The sequence below is a fragment of the Thamnophis elegans genome, chromosome 9 (assembly GCF_009769535.1).
Source record: "Thamnophis elegans isolate rThaEle1 chromosome 9, rThaEle1.pri, whole genome shotgun sequence".
Classification (NCBI taxonomy): Eukaryota; Metazoa; Chordata; class Lepidosauria; order Squamata; family Colubridae; genus Thamnophis; species Thamnophis elegans.
The window spans coordinates 45,411,292-45,431,203 of NC_045549.1; the positions used below are offsets into that span (position 1 = coordinate 45,411,292).

The following is a 19,912-nucleotide window of genomic DNA, read 5'->3' on the forward strand; positions in this document are numbered from 1 at the left end:
AATATAATTGCTGATCTCTCAGATTACTAGACTGCTGCAAATTCTGTGCTATGCCATAGAACATGTATTGATGGAAAATACTGATACAATAATTTATAAGAAGGCAATGCTGTATTGTAAATGTTGGGGGATTTTGCTATTGGGTTGTTCATAGATTTTGCAGAAACTGGTTTGTTGATTTTTCACTCCCTAATATTGATTCTATTGAGTTCCATGTGTTGATCACTCAGACCAATAGAATCTTTCACCACAGAATGTGTTGATTCACAATGCTAGGGCCAACTGGATTACTTGTGGACAAATAGCCTTTCTTCATTACTAATTTATAACCTCATCAGCATGGTCCAATCCCAATTTTGTCTTGGCTTTATTTTGTTCCCAAGCTATATTTCAAGCAGCCTTATTCTCTTTTCAATATCACAAAAGAAGAACTAATAGGAAAATATGGAGTCAAGCAAAGAGAGTAAGGAAAACAGAATTTGTCCCTGCAGCTTTTTTAGGGGGAGGGGGGACTATGTAAGGGTTGGATTCCATTAAAGATCAGTAAGAAAGACAACATCATTTATCTAAACACTGCTTTTGAACTGCTATCACTTTTTTCTCTTTAAATTTTAAAAGTCAGTTTATATTTTTCTTGTCCCCTAATTATGCTTAAGAACTAGTATCAAATAGTAGTCTGCAGCACTGTTTTATTTTTTAAAAAAATGCATGACCCTCCATATTATATAAAATAACTTAGCACTAGTTATTATAGCACTAGACCGATAATGAACAGACATACAAACAACTGAATATACTGCTAAAAATGTTTACAGGCTACCAAGCACTATTAATAGTCCAACTCCAGAACACAAATGCCACAATTCCTTAGGGAAAATCAGATCTTCTGAACAGCAAGGAAGGAAAGGGCCCTTGTATCTAAGGGGGAGACTGTTCCACAGAGTAGCAGAAGCTATACAAAAAGCTTCATTGGCATAGATCACAGCATTTAATAGAAGGATCTGGAGCAAGCTCACCCCCATCCAATCTAGTCAAATGGGTGGAGGCTTTCAGGAACATACTATCTGTAAAGTAATATAATGCCATGCCTTATGGGGCTTTAAAGGTGATTTACCAGCAGCTTGAATTGTACCTGGAAAGAAACCAGAAGCCAGTAAAATTAAATCATTAAGGGACCAGAACTCCATGTGTTACTGCATTCTAGACCAATTCAAGTTTGTGAGTGATGTTCAAGGGCATCTCCTTATAGATCACATTTTAGTAATCCAGATGGGAAGGAATTAGGGCATGGCAGGTCATGAGCAGGGATCCTGGTCAGAAATGGATGTCAGTGGCACACAACTTTTGCAAAAGTTCCACTAAACATGATTGCCACCTGTTCCTTGACAGGAACCATGAATCCAGGAAGTTGCAGAGGAAATCTATTCAGAGGAATGCTATCCCTCTGAGAGTTAAAAATGGCATTGTTGTTGGTGGTGGTCTCAAAATCAGCTGATGTGTAGAGTGGATTTAGCATTTTAATTCACCTATCAATCCCTTCTTTTTTTAAAAAAATATTTTTATTCTTTTTAAACAAAACAACACATACAAAACAAAGCAAGGAAAAAAAACCAACTTTCCTCCATTTCATCAAGCATGTCGTTTGGTTACAGGTTTTTATGTATCAATTCTTAAGATTAAGAATAACATCACTGGTTTTGCATTAAACATAACTGAATATTTCGCTGTCTGAGCATTATGTGTTCAAATTGCCATTAATATTCTTTCATTTGTAACAATCCTTATTTCTTTGAATTCATAATTATCTATCAAATAACAATGAACCTTTAAAGTATTATAACATCACCTATCTCCAAGGAGAAAAAGCAGAGATTAGAACAAAGAATTCCCATTAATTTATAATATACATTCATATTTTCAATTGACCATAATGTCACCAATCATCCAGAGTTCCAAAAATAGTTTTCCATTATTAATTATTAATCCATATAGTAGTTAAGTATTTCAAATCATATGTATATCAATTGTTCATTACATCATCATTGGTCCGTTTATTATACAAAGATCTTTCTAATATAAAATGGTCACTACATGCAATTATACCAAAGTGTTCAAATCATCCCACTCTTATACATTGAGATCATTATTGTCCTTTATATATCATGTGAATAGTGCTCTATATCATAACAAGAAGAAGAAAAAAAACTTCATTACAATAACTATAACTTTCTATTACTACATAGGTAAACAGTTTCATTCCCAGGTTTTTTTATCTAACCATTGGTAAAACAAGTCCCATACTTTATAATATTGCTCGTCCTCTCGTTCTCCAATTTCAAATGTAAGCTTACCCATTTCGGCACATTTCATTATTTTCCGAATAGTTTCCTCCTGTGATGGTACTTTCTCGTTTTTCCAATTTTTGGCAAATACAATTCTAGCAGCTGTTAAAACATTTATCAATCCCTTCTTAAGGACCTGGGATAGGCAAAAGTTGTTTGGTAGTGTTAAAGATATCACTGTAGGATATAAACTGTGCCAAGTAAATCTGCATTTTGCAATTGACTGATAGTGATTTTGTCAATGCTGACTTTGTTCAAGTAGTACTCCAGATGTTTTGGGATTTCACCTAATACACCTTTTACATTGGTATTAAGTTTGCTTTCTTTTGCCACAGTTGTTCTTCATCTATTTGGAGGTCTTTGTATTTTGTGATTTTCTCCTGTACTTATGATTATAATCATACAATTACTTTTGTATGCTGTTCACCTGCCTAGGGGAATCCCACATCAATGTGTTGATTGGATAGCAGAACTGTCAATCAAAACATAGTCATCACAGCATAATAATAATCTTTAAAATGTTCCCTATATTCAACCTAGTCACATAGATCTTATCTATTTAAAGAAATGGAGGTGGAAAATGAACAATTTCTAAATCAGCAAAGAGTTTGATGGTGGCAATGAAATTAACAGAGCTAATGGAGAGATCTTATTCCTGAATTGACAGAATTATGAGTAAAGTGATAATCCAAGATGACTTCTGTTATTACAGTAGGATCCCTGTGTGGTTCAGAAGTATTGCTGCAAGTGATTGTAGTGCTAGATTATTCTAATGCTGCATAGTCATTGTGTTTATTTTTTTAATTCTTTTATTCAAAAGAAAGTTTTACAAGTTCAGTTGAGTCAGGAAGCCTGGTAGCCACCAAGTAAATATGTTTTGCCCTCAACCATTAATTGCCATCAGTGATTTTGTAAACTATAAGCAGAAACATAAACCATCAGATCATTGGTTTGACATTTCTGCTTATGATCTAATAAAACTGATAAAAGAGTTTTACTATATGGTCTATGTAAAACTATTATATTAGATTATTTTCATTAATCCTTTTCTCCAGATATTGTAAACAGTTTGGAAATCTGCATCCAATATAGTCTTTCTCCAGGCATCTTGGCAAATATAATTCTCAGATTTCTCTCCTGATTGCATTCCTGTCTTGTAAGAGTTTAGCCTATCCATGTCAGAAACATCATTTTCTCCATCACAAATTTTCTGTCTAACGTGGTCCTTCTATACCACGGGTGTCAAACTTGCTGTGTCACATTGCCATTATGTGATGCTTCACAATGTTTTTTCCTTTTGTGGAGCTGGGATGGGTGTGACCTGCGTGTGATGTATCTGGCCCATGGGCCATCAGTTTGACATTCTTGTCCTATACTATTGTGAAAGTTCAAACAATCAAGGTCAGAGAACACCAAAGACTCCTATTTTCAACCCTGAACTACAAAAGAAGAATAAATATTCTCAATGTAGTGACCAATGTCATCCTTTATAGAGCCAACAACATTGTGTATGCAATTTCACTGAGATGAAGTATGTTTTGTATAGGCATGGAAATGCACACATCTATTGTTCATATAGCAAAGAATTAGAATTATATATCAACTGAGAGGTGGATGAAAGAATTCTAATTTTGAGCATCTCCTCTTCCATGAGCATGTTCTATCTTGTTTTCCTGAAAATAAGACCTCTCCGGATAATAAGCCCAATCTGACTTTTGACCGCATTTGATAAAATAAGCCCTCCTCCGAAAATAAGTACTCCCCTCCAAAATAAGCCCTCCCCCAAAATATTGAAAGACAGCAGCAGCCATGAGGTGACCACACTTGCTTCCTCCTGCACCTCAAAAATAATAAGACTTCCCTGAAAATAAGGCCAAGCACTTATTTCAGGGTTCAAAAGAAAATAAGACTTATTTTCGGGGAAACACAGTACTACTTCAGGCATGTCCAATCTCTTAAGTTAGACCTGGACTCCTGCAATATGCCATACACCAGTTCTGAAGCAATGTACCAGTTGAGGAATACTAGCATGTAACCACAGGATTGGACACTTCCCTCAAATCTTCATATTGGGATACTCAGAACTCTCTCCAATTATAATTACTAAATAGTTATATCACATGAGAAAATAATGAGAAAACCATGATAAAGTCATGGGATCTCACAGTTTAAAAAAGCAAACAATACCCTCAAACCACCTGTTGTCTCTGTATGCTTCCCATCCATTTTGAAAAGTGACCTTCAAGCCACCAAGTTATCCATCTCTGAGATAAATCCTATTTTAAATAGTGTTGTTTTATTTAAATGTCAAAACAAAGCTATATGTATGAAATATATAAAATATGAAAATGTCAGTAAATATAAAGAAATACATTGAATAAATTAAAGACTGGTTTAACTCATCACGGTTTATTCACTCTTGCCAATATCTTCCTTAAATTTAAACTCTTTGTATTTAATCCTTTAACTCTTTTCTTCATCAGTAAATCCATTTTGCAAATTTATTTGGTTGATTTGTATAGGTTATCTTGTGTAATCTGATGTTTAAACTTACATATCTTCAGATCTCTGATAGGAAATCCCCTTTACGCTAATAAATATTGTGTCTGTGGCAGGGAATTGGCAAGCTGTCTTAATCAAGATAGTCCCTGGCTTGTAATCACACAAAATATAGAACAAGAAGGGTATCTCAGAACATTTCAGCCTTCAGATTTTCCTGCTGCCTCCTTTCAAGTCCTTATGAACAACTTATGAGGATCAAAACATGCTAATTTCATCACTGCTAGCCAAGAATACAGAAGAATTCTGTTAAAGCCTCTGTACTGAGTACAGTCAGTGATGTTTCAGAGGAGGCAATTCCATAAGATTAAAGAGATTTGCTGACTGAAACTGTCCTGTTTCACATGAATTTATATTTGTTATTATTTTGAGTTCACAACCAGGGATGGAGCCGTTTGCCCAGGGCATATGAACTCGGGCATCTGCGTGGGGAACAGAGCAGACAGGCATAATACGATTGCTTCCCAAACAGTCAATGAGAGATTGGAGGTGTTTTCACTTTTGTTTTCTATCTGGTACTGTATGAAGTTAGCACCTACCCCTCTCCTAGAAAAATGAAATATTTTAGGAAATATTAAAAGGGCAGAATATTTCCCCTAAAAGGGAGGCAGAAACTCAATCCCCATCACACACTTTTGTCAATGGGCCTTTAAGGCCTGGGGCAATCTATTCTACATCACAAAGATCTATCTAATTCAGGCAGAGCCATAATAGGAATCCCAAAGCTTTTTCATTACATCATCATCCAGCAAGAATCACCCAGTGGTGGGATTTAGCCAGTTCGCACCTATTCGGGAGAACCGGTTGGTAACTTTCTAAGTAGTTCAGAGAACCGATTGTTGGAAGAAATTTCCTTCTGTTTTTTTACACTTTACAGGGCTAATCCTATAAGGAAGGCAGGAAGGAAACATTCTAGTGTTGTTTCTAGCCTAATCTTCATTGACCTGCTTACAGAAACTGCCTCTCCGGTTAACCCTTATTACATTGTAACAGTTAAGGCGAAGTGTTGTATATGTTTGTGTTGTGAGGGAACGAAGCAGGAGCCATGGAATCAGAGAGTAAGATGTTTATTAGTAGGTGACAAGCGATTCAGAATGTGTTACAACTGTCACAGTATTTATACTCTCAGGTACCAACTGTCATTTAACTGTCATTACAACCACCAATCACAGGCTGTGCTTCGCCCGACCAATTAGAACGCAGCACAGGCTGTTGCTGGGCTATAACACTCCTTCCCCCCAGTTATTTGCATAATAACCATTTATTTGTGTGTTATCCATTTACCTTTTTGTGTTGTCAATTTGCGTGTTATTTGTTTGCATTTTTTGTATTATCTATTTATTTATTGCATTTACAAGTTATTTGCATTTTTGTGTTCCTGTTCAACATTTACAAGTATTTGCATTTTTGTTTTTGTTTTATGTTCAACATTTACAAACTCTTTTACAAACTCTCCTTCCCCCCAGTTATTTGGCACATTTTCATATTCACATTTGCTTATTCACATTTGCATATTTAAATTTGCATATTCAAGCTCTGCGCATGCTCACAAATCATGGAGGCTGGAGAGCTTACATGGAGGGAAACTCAAAGAAGTCCTGTTGGTAACTTTTCTGTTGGCTTTGTTCGATCGGCATGCAGGCAGGGTTCCGCTGTTGCTGGAAGGTTTAGCTGACAGGATTTCTGCTGACTTTTGCTGCAGAGAATGGTAGGCTTCTGAAACGGCTGTGGAGGCTTCTGTTAGAGAGCAGAGACCGGCCCTGGAGGCGGCTGAGTTGTTCCTGGCTCGTTAGGAAGGCAGCAGGCAGGCTTTTGAGTGGCCAGAGTTGCTCCTTGGGAGGCAGGCAGCTTTGTAATGCATGTAGCAGGCTTCTGACAGGCTGGTAGTAGGCTGCTGGCTTTGGAGGAAGAGCAGGCTTGTCGGAAGCTGCTTCTTTGGAAAGCTGTATGAAGAGTCAGAGGCTTCTTAGGCAACAGTATCCGTGTATTGTAACACTAATGTTTGTAACAGTAGCAAACAGTAGACCAGACAGACTCCAAAGTTGTGTCTGGTAGATCTTCTCAGCAGAGAGGCAGGCAGACAGGCAGCTTCAGCCACGGTTGAGCCAACATGATCCGTAGCTCGTCCCTGAGCAGAGGCGACGGCTCCAGCCAAGGTTAAGCATAGGTTGCCCATCCCTTTGACTGAAGGAGTCCGTGCCTGTGGATCTACTCAGGTTGGCTTGATCGGAGGCGAAACCTGAGGCAGTGGCAACTGCTGCTGCAGCTCTGACAGGTCTTCAAAGTATTTTCTGTTCGCGTTTGCTTGGTTGCGTTGCGACTGGCTTATTGTTTAGTTTATTCTTATTCCAGGCTCTGCGGAATCGCGATCCCATCCTCGTCGCCAGTGTTGTATATGTGTTGTGTGAGGGATAGACGCAGGAGCCATGGAATCAGAGAGTAAGATGTTTATTAGTAGGTGACAAGCGATTCAGAATGTGTTACAACTGTCACAGTATTTATACTCTCAGGTACCAACTGTCATTTAACTGTCATTACAACCACCAATCACAGGCTGTGCTTCGCCCGACCAATTAGAACGCAGCACAGGCTGTTGCTGGGCTATAACACGAAGCATCCATCGACTTGAGTGACCTTGAGTTGGCCACACCCACCCAGTCACATGACCACTGAGCCTCACCTACCCAGATGGTCATTAAGGCAGAGAACCGGTTTTAAATTATTTCAATCCCACCACTGGAGTCACCCAAGCTTGAGATTCAGGACAACCTACAGAGTTTCCCCTGCATGGCCCCATGGGAGTTTGGCAACCAATCAGAATACAAGCTCAAATTCAAAGCCCAAAAGGGGGTATAGATCTCTATCTCTCTATCTCTCTCCCATGTGCTTTTTTGCACAGAACCTCAAACTTTGTGGTCCTGTCCACCATTAAAGCCATCCTTCCAAACAGTCTCCATGAATCCAGTGTCTTTTCCCCCCACTTGGAACTGAACCCAGATGGACATTTCTTCCAACAGTACAAGGTCAAATCTATATTCTCCTTATTTTTATTGCATTCTCCCTATCTCTTTCCCTCCTTGGGTTCTAACAAAGATCATAAAGATAACATCTATAAAATAAAATAAAAAGTTCTGGATTAAACAGATAAAACTTTGCAATATAATTGCAGCCATGCAGATCATTCTATTTTTTCAGATTTGGTGACGGATCAAAATGTGATATATCGTTACATCTTACTGTTGTTCAGACAATACTATGTTGCGTTAGTTCCTTTGCATTTGTAGGGAATCACTTACTAAATGCCATATCATCTATGTTTTCTAAGGTGGCTATTGATTTCTTCTTCAGGGTTGTTTGCAAAGGCATCTATAGCAGAGCCAGAAAAGTTAAAAATGGTAGCCACAAGTTCATGAACACAATCCTATTTATGAATAAAAGACAAAGATTTTAAATTCATGGGCATAGCCACCATATTGAATGTCTTTATCCTGGAGAAACTGCTAGCTTGTCTACAATGATCTGGCCATAAATCAAATTATCTGTTTCAAGGTTTAAAAGAAGAAAAGAATTAGCCCTATTGCATAATTTACTAAACTACTTTGAAGTCCTGGATAGTTAAACATAACTTTAATGATACCAAAAGAGCATTGCTAACTCAGAGGCATAAAACAGATTCTGCACAGGGCAGATTCAGATAACATGGCTAGAAAAGTATGTTGGCCTGCTGGCCTCTTATGCAGATTAATCTGAGGCCTTACTTGAGTAAAGGGATGTGGTGGTTCAGTGGCTAAGATGCTGAGCTTGTCGATCAGAAAGGTCAGCAGGTCAGCAGTTTGAATCCCTAGTGCTGCATAACAGAGTGAGCTCCCATTACTTGCCCCAGCTTCTGCCAACCTAGCAGTTTGAAAGCATGTAAAAATGCAAGTAGGAAAATAGGAACCAACTTTGGTAGGAAGATAACAGCTTTCCACGTCCCTTCAATCTTTAGTCATGCCAGCCACATGACCACAGAGATGTCTTCGGACAGCACTGGCTCTTTGGCTTTGAAATTGAGATGAGTACCGACCCCTAGAATTGGGAACAACTAGCACATATGTGCAAAGGAAACCTTTACATTATGCTTGAGTGAAGAGACTTGGTCCATATTATGAAAAATGGTCCAATCTTCTACAGTACAAGAGAGGGTTTTTTAAATGTGCTTTTAGTTATTTTTATTAAGAGCTTTAATATGGAACATTAACAGAAAATATTTTAGGCATCACATGGAAAGGCAAGAGTCACCCAAGACATTTGCTCATTGGTATGTGATAATGATATGTGTCCATTAGGCTGGATATTGCAGGAGAGCAATGTTGATCTACAATATCTGGGAGACCTTTTCCAGTTAGCGAATTTCATTAAAATGCTTCTGATATTGCAGCTTTCCAAAGTTATATCTTTCAGTGAAATTTGTTAGTCAGAAAAGGCACTTCAGTACCCAATTTTTGACCTTTTTCCCCCAGAGACTAACATTTCTCCTCCTAAAGTGACTATTCCTGATTGTGACTCTGTGTGATTCTAAATGCACTTCACAAATTAAAGGCTTGTGAAATCATTCTAAGGTTTAATCTTCTTGAATTTTACAAAATACTGGTACTTCTATAAAATTATGATTCTTTCCAATTGACTCTGGGGCTTAAGCACATTTCTGTCATTTGAAGGTTTTCCAGGGTGTTCAAAATGGATGTGCTGTAAGAAAAATTAATTCAGAATTTCTCTATTCCTCCTTTTTTTTTTGAAGGCAAATAATTTATTTACAGCATATTTCACATACCTATCTTGCTCTAATGCTTGTTAGCTACAAATGATTTCCATAATTATTTCTACTTTCCCAGGAGTATATTCTCTTAGATTAAGTAGCTATGTCTACTGGGCTTGATAACAGTTGAAACTAAAGCTGTTTCTAGAACGTTTTGCTAGAAAGAAAATTATAAATTACAGGAATCAATTTAAGATTTCAAATTTTGTAATATGCAAATGTAGAGTATATGTTTATAAATAGTCAATTTTTGATACTAAATATTCAAAAAATAGAATTATTTCAAATACCAGGCTCTTGTGTGATAATTGCAGCCTCTCTAAAATTCTGCCTTGGGTCTAGAGGATGAGATGGTTTTATTTCAGCACAGCTAAAATATGAATGTCTTACAATATATCACAAACCCCTTTAATAACTCAGATGTTGATAATATGAATAGTTTGAATACCACTGAAATGCATTCTTACACATACAGTGTGCAACTGTCACTTCATGCTTGTTTCCAATTATTTTGACGTGTCCTCTGTTTTAAGTATCTTAAGAATCATTTAAACATTGGGACACTGTCTGGTCATCTGTCCTAGAGGGCCAATTGGTATACTGTAGTGGTTAAATTGCTGGTTAAAAACCAGGAGTCCATGAATTATAGTCCAAAGTCAATCATTCTCTCTCAGCCCAACCCACATAATATAGCTTTTGAAATTGGGAAAGTAAAAGGTGAGAATATTAGGTATGTTTGCATATTGCCTTGAATTGACCAATTATAAAGGTAGAATAAAAATTAATAAATAATGGGAGCAGAATAAATTATTAATGGAATAAAGCAGAAGAAATCAATTCTCAATGAAAAATAGGTTGAAATAGACTGTGTTCCAACCAACATGAAATAACATCTACTAACTTTTATGGACTCGGTTGCAGTTAAGTTGCTTTTTAAAAGTTTGGACATTTCAAAACTTCTTTAAAATTCTTAAACCTTTGAGGTCAGGTCAAAGTTCAAGGGATAGCACTACAAATAGTAAGCTTATCATATAAAACCTTTGGATGAAGATTACAGATGGCTGCAGTTTATTAGCCTTCCTGCTCCCTTTATGGTTTACATCCAAAATAGTTAGTGATGATGCTGTCTAGCCAAAGGAGAATATTACTAACATGGTATTTTATTCAGGATTTGCTTCATTTTGGTTACAGGGAATAATCTTCTTGAATCTTAGTAACTAACTCAGACTTAGAGTCTATAGTGCATTAAACAAAATTCAACATTTTGTTATTTGAGCATTTTTAAGCAGCCTTAGGCATTTCTCAGAACTGAAGAGGAAAAAGGAAGTCAAACAAGCCAAGTTTCTGCTTGTTTTCTTTCTTGAAAGCTTTCTAATAAGAATCTTTACTAACCAAAGCATGGAGGGAAGACCACGAGTGCACAATCACTATCGTTTTATTTTTCTATCTATCAGTGAAGATAATAATGTATACTATTTACAATTCTACAGTTCGACTTTATCTAAGGTATTTGTTAGAATAATTTAACTGTCCAATATTAATATACTCTAAGGGGGAATCTCTAAGATTCTTCCAACAGCTCTTTTGAACATTGTCTTGAATCATTTTTGTAAAATAGAAATGGCCTCACATTTCATGCAAGTGTTTCAAAAATTCTATGCATTTAAAAACCTGACTTGAGAGGACAGCAATCATTTCTTTTCACAAACAGAAAATTTATTTCTGCAATGATCAACTGGCAGATGATTGAACAAGATCTTACCTTTTTTATTTTGAGGTAAGTGTTGAAGTAAGTGTTGTCAACGGTACTATTAATGTAAACATAGCTTCTAAACTATATATTCTGCTAAAGTAGAGAAGACTATCTAGGCAATCAGAAATCTGATTCACATATACTGGTTATAACTTCCTACAATCTCAGGTTTCTTTTCCAGACTTGCCTTTTAAAATGCGGTTCTAAACGTGAGGTTTTTTCGCATGTCATACTCTTGGTCACAGAATTAAGAGTCCTTTCTTAGTGAATAAAATGTCAGCAATTGTCTGAAAGATACCAGCAATATACATTAAAATAGATAAATAAGAAAAGATCAATACTAGGATTACAAATATAGTTTTCTTAATCTAAGGAAATACGTAGAACTTCCACAAGGAACTTTTGTGGTGTCCTCAATGACAGTGTTAGCGTATTTAGCAGCATTAGTTATCTGGGAACCTTGAACTCCTATGGATATCATCTCAGATTTCATGGCAAATATAAAGAAATTTATAAAGTGGAAATGTAAGGTCTACAATGGATCTCCATGGCTACTCTTGGATACCTATATTTAGGATTGAATTGTCAAGTGAGGAAGAAGATATATTTCAAGAGCATTTAGGATTATTTTCAAGGATCTCATAATAATGATAGCAATATTGTTAATAAAAACCCATCAGAGTTGTTGTTGTTTTTCGTTTCTCATTAGTGTAAATTGTTGTACATCAGAAGTGTAGAACAAGGGAATGTTCAAAACCCCAATTAACTCACAGCTATCATGTGATGCAAAATATGAACCTCAAAATGTATTCGATTTATATTCTGCTTTTCTTCCAACAGTTTACATGGGGATTTCCCTTTATTTTATTCCCACAGGCATTGCTCTGTGAGAGAAACTGGGCAGAGAAAAAGTGACTGGCCCAAAGTCACTCACAAAGCTTCCATATAGCCATGGAAATGGCCATGAAGCTGAATCTCTCTGGAACTAATGCAACATCTTAAGCACTAGACTTTTCCCAGATACTTTCTTCTCACAAGGTAATGACTCTGGTAGTTTAGCTCCTTAAAGAACAATAGTGAAACAAACAGATAGAAGTATATCTTTAATTCCATTTAAATGTGCATCTTAAATTCAGTACAAATATAGGTGGTAGTCCCATAGTTCCTAAGGCAGTCAACATCTCTTTTGACACAAGACCATTCAACAGGAAACAGTGTGTGCATAAAACAAAACACCAATCTCTTAGCTTGTAAAACAGTAACCTTTAAGAGATGTTGCTCCCTTTGTACCATTTGGGATAGCAATGTTCCCTTTTTGCACAATGATACTACTTTGGGAGTAAATATTGGCACTGTAAATGATTTTTATTGTAGTATAGGGTTGAACTCTCTTCATAGACCAATAAAAATAAACTCTGTAATAAATAAATATTTAAAATAAATATATGCACTCTGAAGATATATAAATTAGGTCCATCCTGAAGGGAAAAATAAATCCAGATTTTGCTGCCCAATTACCACAGTCTTCATAAAGCTCCATGTTAACCATCCACATGGTTATCAATGATGTTAACTAGCCATTTTTTCCAAGTTATCTACAGCCAACTCCCATTTACTTTAGTAATTATTTATGCTCCAAGTACAGGATCCAGAGCAGTTTTGATAAGTCCAGTTCAAACATCTTCTTGACTACCACAGAATGAGCGTACCTAAAAGAGGCTGGTCAGCTAGACTTTAATATCCATTCTCCTAAATCCAGAGATTAGGCATGAAGGCTTGTCTACCACTAAACAGCTTCACTGATGCCTGCTTTCTAGATCTCAAAATTTTCAACATTTAGAAGTTGCTCTTGCTTTTGGAACAGTAGAGGCTAAGATCCTGTTTTTCTCTGTGGTTGTCTTCAACTCATTGCTAACAGGTCCTTGTAGAGCTCCGGAACTCTTTCGGGATCCACCGGTCTAGGCAAGAAATGAGTGAATTTCTGATGCCTTTTGGACCTTGCCCCATCTCTGGGACTGCCATCTTTGTTAAGTGCCACAAAGTACCTCCGGCCTGAATCTCCATGTTTGTATACATTGGAGGAGTAAGTGTTATACCAGTTCTCTTCAAACTGTTCTTTGAAGACACATTCAGGAGTGAGCTTTTCCTACAGGGTGAAAAAAAGAGAAGCCTCTTCAACCAAAATATACATACATGGTGATAAGAGATGATAGAGCTAATCCTATGTTCATTATTACCTCAAAAAGTTTCTTTCTAGTGTGATATTTTTCACAGTTTTATTTCTTCACTGTTTAAAAATAAAGATATTGTTTTAATAAATTATTTTATTCCGCAGAGGATATTTTTTATCAGTAAGGAATACAGCCTGTCTTAAAGCTCTGCCTGCCTATACAACAATTCCTACACTTCTCAATTTCTTATACTGCATAATATCTTCTTTTTCTCCTTCCTTTCTCATCATTGAATCAATGAACCTAGATTACAACTTGCTTTGCATTGAAATATTAGCAAACATACAACTATGGACATCTTTTAGTCTTTTGGATTAGTAATATTCATGTTCCTTTTCATCCTATCGTCTCTAATTATTTGGACCCTCAAAACCTACAACTTTTTATAAGCACATAATACTTCCCAAAAAAGCTTTGTTTCAGGTTATTTCATGCACTAGATTAGGGCTGTCAAACTCCCGGCCTACAGGATACTGGACATGCCCATGCCTGGTTTAGCAAAGGGGGGGGGGGAGTCCCAATACGTCATGTGACACCACCATGACGATGTAAGTTTGACACCCCTGCACTAGATCAAACTATGCACATTTTATTCTTCTCCTTTTGTTGGTGCATCTTAAACATGCCTTTTCTCTGAGAAGGCAGCTTACTTAGGAAACTCTTTAAATTTTATTCCCACAATGATCCTGTGAAGGAAGATGGGCCCAAAGTTATTCAATTAGGCCTTCAATTTGGGTGTCTCCTTTCCAAATGTCACATCTAAGTCACTAATTACATCTACTATCCTGGGGTTATACTAGCCTCTCTTTGCTAAGGAATTTCTATCTCCCTTCTGGGAAATCTCTGAGTGGCTTCTAGCAGGGATATTGATTTCAAAAAATCAAAATGGCAGCCCCCTTGGTGTGATTGAAGCTTCACCTGTTTTTTTAGGCATCTCCACCTCAAAAAAAGGCTTTCATTTTGACATTTTTTTTACCACACCCTGCACACCCCTAGCTTCTCACATTACTTTGAACTGACACACTACTTCAGTTGGCTAGAGCCATGTTGTGTCCTCTTGCATAGACTGATAAGCACATTCCATATTAGATACAATGCTGCAGGAATGATGCAATAATTAGCGGGACTTGTCTGCCCTTTTAGGAAAGGGAATAATTCAGGGAAGAACATGCTTTTCCTGCAGATGTTGTTGAGTTTCTTTATTAAAATGGGCAATGATTTTGCCATCTGAAGGCCATAGTTATGTTGATTTACAGCTGTCTACAGGTAGTCCTCAACTTACGACCACAATGAGCCCCAATTTTCTGTTGTTAAGTGAGGCAGTTGTTACATGAATCAGTGTAGTTGTTAAGTGAGTAATATGATTGTTAAGGGAATCTCGCTTCCCCATTGACTTTGCTTGTCAGAAGATCGCAAAAGATAATATATGACATTAGGACACTGCAACTGTCATTACTGTGAGTCAGTTTTCAAGTCTCTGAATTTTGATCAAGGGAATACTGCAATGGTCATTAGTGTGAGAAACAGTCATCAGTCATTTTTAATGCCATTGAACTTTGAATGGTCGCTGAATATACAGTTGTAAGTTGAGGACTTTCTTATATTGGTCTTGTCCTTTCATATCAAAAATTCCCTATAAGATAATAGGATTTTTGTAAATGCTCTTTTCTCCTTTGCACCACTACCTGGAATAATCACGTGATTAGGGGCAGGTGTTTGGCTACTTGGTCATTCAAGAAAGTACTTGAAACAACAACCTAAAATTTTGTTTATGAAAAGAAAGAAAAAGCTAATATTCATCTTGTATGTTTTTAAATGTTCCTACATGACTTCCCCATTGACTTTGCTTATCTGAACTTTGATCACATGACCATGGTCATAACTGTGAAAACCAGTCATAAGTCACTTTTTTCAGTACCATTGTAACTTTGAACAGTCACTAAGCAAATTGTCGTAAGTCGAGTACTACTTATATTTGCTTTTGTTTCCCATCTCAGTCTGGTTGACAATTGCACCTAATTTTGGCAACCAGGTTTTGGAAAAACTCTCATAAACATCTAAAGATGCAAAGAGAGTTAAATAATCAGGTACAAGACTATAGAGAAGCCCCCTTGTCTTCCAGAACTTAGAGTGTTTCATTGAGATAATGCTTTTCAGCTAGATGGATCCATGGTACAACTCTATAGGTAATTTCCTATGCAGTTATTGCCTTTGCATTGATGAAACTCAGGTAAATTTCAAGTGATTCACTTAACGTCTTAAGTTATCTAAACATGGCGCTATCTGCAATTTATTCAGATAGTTCTCACTTTGTATTAATCCACTGAGTACTATTTTTCTTAAGCTAAGTAGCCACTTCAAGGCAGCGATCCCTCTTGTATTGTTACCAGTCACAAAATTCCCAGGGATTATAAAGATTACTGCTAATGTGAGTCTGTAATATGAACTGGATGATATGGCAGTAATACTTACAGAACCATAAAGCTCTCCTTTCTCATTCATTCCAAGGTAAAGGCCACTGTCCACTCCTCGAATACTGACTAATCCCACAGCCACACTGATAAATTCAAGAATACCTGCATTGAGAAAAGGGGAAAAATATTTTTAAGGTTAATTATATTTGATGCAGAAAAGTCTGTGCATTAAATAGAAATAGATGCTCAATTAAATATGTGATTAATTCTAAATTGATTCTGCAGTATACAAAATGGGGTATCGAAGTACTCTTGATAATACTGTGATACATATATATATATATATATTAGTCTTGACCCAATAAAAAAGAGCATTGTTAACATTTTATCGCTTTCAGTGAGTGTTGAGGTGTCCTTAAATCTCTCCAGCTGCAATACACAGGAGTTAAAAAACAATGTTATTGGTTGTGCCATTCTGTGTTAAACAATAACAGTGTTCAAATATTTGGATTGTTAAAAAGAAAAGTGTTTGATAAGTGTGTGTGTGTGTGTGTACATATATACATACACATACTCAATCCATATATATATATATATATATATATATATATATATATATATATATATATGTATGTATGTATGTATGTATGTATGTATGTTATATTTATGCTGATAAATAAATAAAGGGAGACTAGTCTCCCTTTATTTATTTATCAGCATAAATATAACAAATGTAACAAAAAGGCAACAGTAAAAAATATTGGGTTTCTGTCTGGATGGTCTCTTGTGACGAGCCTAATGACAGAGAGTGGAAGTGTGACCTTCCTCCCATACTTGGGCATACCAGGGGTTGTGACTTTAAGTATATATATGTATATATAATATATATATAATCCTTTGAAATAAGGCCATGTGCTTTAGGTAGTATATGCTTTTCAACAATCTTCTATTTTCTGAATTATTTTCTCTTTAAGGAAAGCTAATTATTTTTTTATCATAATCAGCCTTTGGAGTTTAATTGAAAAAAATGTTTGAGACTTGGGGTATCTTGCTGCTGTTACAAGGCAGCCAAATCTTTTGTAAAGATCAGATATTTAGTCTTTTATAAAGACTGCATATTCCATCTTTTCACTGCCAATAAATCATCAGAGATTTTGGAGTTCCCAATATTCAAAGTTCCATTGAAAGATATGGGAGGTATTCTGTCTTTCTGATATCATTTTCAAAGACACGTTTTTCCTCCCCAAATCATAATAAGCAGGTGATTTAAGCAACAAAGAAACCACATCAGTCAAAGCTACTGAGAATAGTGATAGAATAAAGAAGCCCCAAGAATGTTTGATCTCAATCTCAAACATTTTTCTTTTTTTTTCTTTTTTTATAATTATTCCATGTTTACATGCTCTAAGAAGCTTCTCTTCTGCACAGAATTTTTAGTTGAACTAGAGTTGAAACAAAAATTTCTGTTTATCAAATAAGTTATCTTAGAGCAGATTGTTGGAAGTAGTGATAATTATCAGATGTACTTAATACTAGTAATAATACATTTTGTAAACATTTGCAAACCAACCACTAAGTAGTAGTAGGTCTTTCCAGAGAAGACTTTCTCTTCAACACTCATTTGTTTGTCCTCCCTTACACATTTAGGAACCTCTTTCAGTCAGTAATTAAATCCCTTGTAATTCATAAATAAAATCCTAAGTAAACTAGTTCAATATATTGCAGAGATTTAATTAGATCTTGAATACTATGGTATCAGAAAGGTACTTGCAATGTGTACAATCTAGCACCTGCTTTACATTGGACTCACTGAGTCATATTCTCTATCTTTGGGCAGTGTGGTATCTTCTGTCTTCTACGCAGAGTAAGTTAAATTCAGTTGCATGTTCTTGTGGAATCCTGCATGCATTTCCTTATGCACAATTCCCACTGGAATACCAAAGGACTAATACCCATGCAAAGAGACAGGAGTGCATTGTAAACAACTATATGTAGCAAAACATGCAATTACTTTTTAAAAAAAGAAGTACTGGAAAAGTTAGAGAGAAAGACTGAAACCGTCACATAGGTATATCATCTCTGAGTCAGAGTAATGTACCTGAGTTTATTTGGATTACAATTATACCTGTTATAGCTATGCATGCATAGAGACTCACTGCTTGCTTTTAGCACACATGTGACTTATAAATATTAGAACCTGATTTTGAAAATGAAAAGTTCTGATATTGGTATCCTTTGATTAGAAACCGTTTTTCACATCAAATAATGTCATACTTCTCACGTGGGAAACTCTTCTACATCATGAATAAAATGCTATCTCTGTACATTGATGCATTAAGTGTCTTAGAAGCTGATTATATGGATGCTATGTTTATCAGTTACAGTGATCAAGCCACACATGAAATAGTTTAGGCACTTGCTGTATGGGACAATCTGAATGTACCAGTAATTCCAAGCATCATTACCTACATGAATGGATTTCCTACACTCCAGTAAGGCATTTGTGTGTTAAGTAGTCCACAGCGATGTTGAAAAGGCTCTCTGCTCAAAGGCACATATCCAGGGCCTTTTCCACCTGTTTGTATTACTTGAACTAGATCTTTGCAAACAGATTGCCACTTTTTCCCCTAAGCTGATCTCTCTACCTCCTTCCCACTTGGTGTACAGGGAGGCTGCTGTCCCTGCTGTCCCAACACTTCACTTGGCTATTAGCCCTCTGCAACAATGTTAACCCAGATCAAGATGCTACTCATGCAAGCGAGTGTGTTTTTAATCATCCACTGCCTGAGATCGGTTGCTATACCATCTGTTGCTATAGGATGCTTCCGTCACAAGGGAAGAAGCTGCAGAAGAGAGCAGGTGGAAGGAAGGAAGGAAGGAAGGAAGGAAGGAAGGAAGGAAGGAAGGAAGGAAGGAAGGAAGGAAAGAAAGAAAGAAAGAAAGAAAGGGAGGGGGCTTACCGAAGAGGCTGTGGTCCTGCCTAGTGCCTTGTACGCTGCCGTCGGGCAGGATCTGCAGGTGGAAGCCAGTCCTGCAATACAGCTGTCTTCGGCGTAGGATGCCCTGCAGGTGCGCTAAATCCGTGGCCGCAGCCGCGACGCCCCCTCGGGATCCCCCTTCCGCTTGGGTCAGGCGGTCCCCCAACAGAGGCGGCCTCTCCCCAGCAGGAGGCAAAAGGAAATGGGAGCCCACCTGCTGGCTCATCCCCTCTAGGCCACTTAAGAAACCCCCCACTTCGGCTAAGGGGGCCATGGAGAAGCCCAACCGGAGGGCTGCCGAGACTGGAGAGGGCGAGGGCAGGAGAGGAGCAGCGAGAGCGAGAGGGAGTGTCTTGCAGAGTCCGATCTCAGGGCTCAGAGCCGGCGCTGGAAGGGGTCAGGCAGGCAAGGCGGACTTGGCGTCAAGAGAGCAACTGCCTGTCCCGAGAATCTGTCCTCTCCCCGGACATGGGGCTGGCGGGGAGGCTGGGCTGGGCTTGGCCTCAACATCGACAGCCGCTGCAGGTGGGACAGCCGGCGATGCCCAATTTGCCGCTGCTGCCGCTGCTGCCCGCGGGTAGCGTCACCGGCTCGGGCAGGTCTTTGGGGAAACCGCCGCGATCCAAGCGAGGCCGCTCGAAAGTGCCACAACAGCGCGCGTGGGGGAATCTTTCGCTATATATAAGCGCGGGGCAGGTTTTCCCCCCTGACCTATGCTAATAGCACTGAAGCTGAAGCGCGCCGGGAAGCTCAGGCGTTTGAAATCTTAAACCGAGATGCTTTTCCCCTCCTCACACCTTTTCCCTCCTGACGAAGGGGACTTCCGAAGGTGCCCCG

The 19,912-nt window shown here is 37.6% G+C and overlaps 1 protein-coding gene across 1 annotated transcript; it reads right to left on the reverse strand.

Annotated features, from left to right (window-relative positions):
- Window positions 1-13,352: 13,352 nt before the first annotated feature.
- Window positions 13,353-19,349, reverse strand: FGF20 (fibroblast growth factor 20). The gene is made up of 3 exons (XM_032224698.1): window positions 19,058-19,349; window positions 16,156-16,259; window positions 13,353-13,598 (listed from the first exon to the last, which is right to left on the reverse strand). Exons 1-3 carry the CDS (start codon window positions 19,347-19,349, stop codon window positions 13,353-13,355), a joined length of 642 nt encoding a protein of 213 aa, XP_032080589.1.
- Window positions 19,350-19,912: the final 563 nt, after the last annotated feature.

Coding starts and splice junctions, on each gene's coding strand:
- FGF20 (XM_032224698.1), bottom strand. CDS start 19,349: ATGGCCCCCTTAGCCGAAGTGGGGGGTTTCTTAAGTGGCCTAGAGGGG. Junction 16,260..19,057: donor GCAGGACCACAGCCTCTTCG/GTAAGCCCCCTC, acceptor TTCTCAATGCAG/GTATTCTTGAATTTATCAGT. Junction 13,599..16,155: donor AAGGAGAGCTTTATGGTTCT/GTAAGTATTACT, acceptor TTCACCCTGTAG/GAAAAGCTCACTCCTGAATG.